The following is a 4,464-nucleotide window of genomic DNA, read 5'->3' as shown; positions in this document are numbered from 1 at the left end:
GCCTACTCACCCATCTCAGCCCCTGCTCTGCCGGAGGCGGCGCATGCCTGTTCCTGGCATCCATTTCTGGAAGCCGTGGGGTTTCACTGGCCATCCTGGACTCGCACACTGAGATCACTGCTCACCCCCAAAGCCATGCACCACCCTCTTCCTGGCCTTTGCCCACTGTTCTCTTCACCGGGAATGCCCTTCCCTGCAGTCCCAGTTCCAGCGTCACTCCTGCTCTGACACCTGCAGGCCCTCCTCCCCCTCTGGTGCCCCAGGTGTGCAGGCACCTCCCCATTAGCAGCTCTAAGGATGCTTAAGGCCCCGTCTCCCTCCTCTGGCTCGTTCATTCATCTGTGCCTGGCAGGGGTCCAGGGTGATGATGAATGAGAGCATGAATGAAGGCAGGAACAGATGGCCACACACTCACCCGAATTAGACTTGAACTTGGAGCCGCAGACTGGGAAGAGAATGAACACAAAGTTCATCAGGTCAACAGCTGCTAGGTAGGCACCAGTGAAAACCTGGGAGGGGATGGAAATAGTCTGGATGTTCACACACATTCACACAGCGCTTCTCACCCTGGGTCTCCCTCCACACCACGTGCTCCACCGAGGAGTGCTTCCAGGGACGCCTCCCAACCCAAGAAAGGTCGCGATCACCTCCCTTTGTTTGATGAGGAGGTGGGGTGGGTGCTTAAATGTTGGGCCAGGAACCCAAACCCAGCCCTCCGCTTCCTATTGCACCACATGGTGTGATCGCACGGGGTGATCTCTGCTGTGTAACTCTGGCCAACCCACTGACCTCTGGGCCTCAGTTTCCTCAGCTCTAAAACAGAGTTAATAATAGCGCCTTCCTCACCATTTAAGCAGATTACATGAGTCCATACACGGACAGTGCTTAGGCCAGCGCCTAGAACTAAGGCAGCGGTTCTCAACCTGTGGGTCGTGACCCCTTTGGCGGTCGAACGACCCTTTCACAGGGGTCGCCTAAGACCATCCTGCATATCAGATATTTACATTACAATTCATAACAGTAGCAACATTACAATTATGAAGTAGCAACGAAAATAATTTTATGGTTGGGTCACAACATGAGGAACTGTAAAGGGCCAGAAGGTAGAGAACCACTGGCCTAGAGGAAAGTAAAACGCACTCACCTGTAAATGCACTAGCTACCAGGACAGGATGGTAGCGTTAAGAGCCTGCATTTCTGGGTTTGAATCCTGGCACTGCTACTTACTAGAGGGTGACCTTAGAGAAGTCATTGAACCTCGCTATGCTTCAGTTTTCACGTGTGTAAAACAAGATAAGAGCACTCATATTAGAGGATGATTTGGGAATGAAATGACTGAATATATGAAAAGCTCTAAGTGCTAAGTACAGTGTTAAGTGTTTAATAATTGTCAACTGTTATTATTGGACTTGAGCTAGACCTCAGTATTTTCCACCACCTAATGAGAAGGGGCACCCAGAATACAAAGTGATCTGCTTCTGAGACAGTCCTGCTCAAAGCAGGCTCTAGAACTCTCCCTATCCATGTCTCCCAACCTGTTCCTAGGCCGTCCTCCCTCATGCCCAGCTCGGAACTGACAAGGCCTGGATCAGCCCTATGAGGTGGCCCTGAGGGGGGCCTACAGGGTTTCCTTGTAATACATGTTTTAGAATAGGCTCCTCCTATACAGGTTTGTTTGAGGGCCTAGAATTGCAAAAACTTATAACTGCATCTCACTTTCTCCAAAGCCCTCATAACCACCTGGGAAGGAATTCAGACCCCCCCCGCCCCCCGCCACCCCGCATGAACTAGGGCTGGGTCCTGGGCTCTAAAAACAATAGTACCGGACACATATGTAATTTCAATCAATAAAATATATATATTAAAAAAATAAAATAAAAATAGTAAACAATAGCACCAACAATCACTATTTATTGAGCATCTACTATGTGCCAGCTGCTGTTTTAAGTGATGGGATTACAGTAATGAATACAAATTCTTGCCCCTGTGGAGCTAACATTCTAGTAGGAATTAAATAAAATAAGCAATAAACATACTAAGTAAAGTAGATGGTATATTGGGGGTAAGCCATGAAAAAAATAGAGGAGGATGAGAGGTCTGTGGTAGAGGAACATGGGTGGTCAGGGGAGGCCTTGTTGAGAAGGTGGCTTCTGAGCAAAGACTTAAAGGGGGTGAGCAGTGAACCATGTGGTTGGCTGGACAAAGCATTGGAGGGGAGCAGGAAGACCAGCAAGAACACAGGCCCTGAGGCAAACTGTGCCTTGCAAGGTGAGGGAATGAGACAGAAGCCACGGTCACCCATGGGCCTGACGCACCTGGATCGTGAGCTGTCTGGCCAGAATCGCCCCGACCGTGTCACACAGGCTGGCCAGGAGGCAGCACGCAGCACACAGCGCTGACTGGTCCTGTCTGCATTTCTTCACACATCTCAGATAGAGGAGCCTGCGGAGACAGACAGGGGTGTGGACAGAACATGGACGCCGGGAGTTTGGGCTCCCACAGCAGGTGTCTGGAAAAGACAGTTGTGACTTGTGTGTCCATATGAACACTTTCTCCCCCAGGTATTCAGAGGGTGCTTTTGAACTTAGTTTACAGATCAGAGAATTAAGGCTCAGAAGGCTCCCGGCGCAGGGTGGGAGCCAGGCCTGCCTCTCGAATGAAGAGGAATTTCTTCCCTCCTACAGATGTGGCCACCTCAGGGTCATGACCACCTTTCCTTCAGGGCTGACAAACTAGCTGGGGGGTTTTATGTTTTACTGCAGAGCAGAATTCATTGCCTACATTTTAAAAAGGCAGCTTGTTCCTTTGAAATGAAAGAGAAATCCCTCTAATCTATCCATGTTATGGAGTGGCCAGCCTTCTGCCGGCCCATGTCCAAGCTGACTTTGTTTTGGGTACACGTTCCTCACACAGAGGGAGAGCAACACTCCCGAAGATGCCATGGAACTTAGGGCTAACCTCTCCCTGAGGCCCTCCACGACTTGCTGGGTTATCTCCCTTACTGCCTCTACCTGCTACCCCCTGTACAAGCTCAGAACATGCTGGAAGGTGCCAGAGGTCTCTCTGTCAGCATCACTGACTAAACCTCAGAAGCAGTGGGTGCTAGATGTTTCCCAGCTACTTTTCTGTTGGCGAAACGGAAGCTCCACAGTCGTTTCGTTTCCTCATCCTTGGGACTCACAGGGTGGTACTTCCTTGGGACCATTTGACTGGTTCTGAGCACCAGCCCCTGGGAAGAATGGACGAGGGTGCAAGGCTATTCGGGGAGGCCTGAAGCTCAGAGAAGGAAGCGCAGCCTTTAACTTGGGCCCTGGGCTCCTGAAACTGATTCGAGTTTTAGAAACGAAGGCTCTCAATTAGAAAGTCTGAGTTAGACCAAGATGAGAAATAGTTTATCTCAACCCTCCCGTTTGAAAGAGGAGAAAACGGAGGCTTATGGTAAAACGGGAGTCAGCGGTGGGCCTCTAGCCTTGGGAGGCTTCGCTCTGAACCCTGCTGCTGCCCAGCCCTTTCCCAGCGCCCAGGGGTGGGGGATGCCAGGCTGACAAGCAGCTCGGAAGAGAAACCATCTCTAAAGACAGAAGAAGGTTAAGGGACGGTGAAGCCCTAACAACAGTGTGTCCAGACCTAAGCAGGGTGAGAAAGCAGAGGCTGCCTAGCTGGGCTTCTCTCCAAACCTTGGTGCCATGTGAACCTCCAAGGGTGGCTGTGAGGATCAAGGAAGATAGTCCACGCTGGCACCTCCTAAGTTCCATCCTCTGGTCTGGCTTGGCAAGTCGGTTAACCTCTCAGAACCTCAGGCTTCCTGATCTAAGTGGGTAATTACAGTCCCTACCTCCTGGGAAGGTGGCAGGATTAAAGTGGCAAGGGTTAATGAATGCAACGCTAGGCCCACAGCGAATGTTCTAGTCTTTTTATTCCTACTCCAGTGACTGGGTAGTGAGGCTGAGAATCTGTAGCACTACCAAACGCCAGAGGGGGACATCTATAGTGCCTAAGGTGAGCCGGTGCCAGCCTTCTAGGGGCGCCAGTCCTTTCTCCTCCACCAGGGACTATGTGGATGACACCAGCCGTCTGAGCTTGGGAGAGGGTGGCTGAAAACCTAGTCCTAGAGGCTATCTTTACTCAGACTTCACCCAGGTTACAGTGACCCCCTGGCCCAGCCACTCCGGGTACTGGGCAACCTCCCAGTGTATGGAAGCCGGAAACGACTATCCGACTTCAGTCTACATAGAAATGTTAGTTTCGATCCTGGAACGGGGCTGCCTCCTCTCTGTCTGCCCCCTTCCCTCTAGGTTTGCGAGAGGGAGTTAGCACGGGGTGGGGAGGTAGCACCCTATTCCCCCCGCAGCCCGACCGCCCCCACCCTGGCGCCGCCGGCCCTGCCCCATTACAGTGTGTGGGCGGCGATCCAGCAGGAGGAGGCGCAGAGCCACAGGCTGAAGGAGATGCAGACGCGGTGGC

At 51.9% G+C, this 4,464-nt stretch overlaps 1 protein-coding gene across 1 annotated transcript in view; it reads right to left on the bottom strand.

The window, feature by feature from the left end:
• Positions 1-2,391, bottom strand: part of TMEM44 (transmembrane protein 44) — a 63,928-nt gene extending 61,537 nt beyond the window's left edge. Inside the window, exons 1-2 of the mRNA XM_015562809.1 lie at positions 2,316-2,391; positions 416-509 (exon numbers count right to left, since the gene is read on the bottom strand). Of these exons, the coding sequence (XP_015418295.1) occupies positions 416-473 (58 nt within the window). The 5' untranslated portion in view covers positions 474-509; positions 2,316-2,391. The remainder of the gene's footprint in view (positions 1-415; positions 510-2,315) is intronic.
• Between the last annotated feature and the right edge of the window lie 2,073 nt (positions 2,392-4,464).

The sequence above is a fragment of the Myotis davidii genome, unplaced genomic scaffold, assembly GCF_000327345.1.
Source record: "Myotis davidii unplaced genomic scaffold, ASM32734v1 scaffold557, whole genome shotgun sequence".
Classification (NCBI taxonomy): Eukaryota; Metazoa; Chordata; class Mammalia; order Chiroptera; family Vespertilionidae; genus Myotis; species Myotis davidii.
The sequence above is the reverse complement of the archived record's forward strand: the minus strand, read 5'-3'. Positions and strand labels throughout refer to the sequence as shown.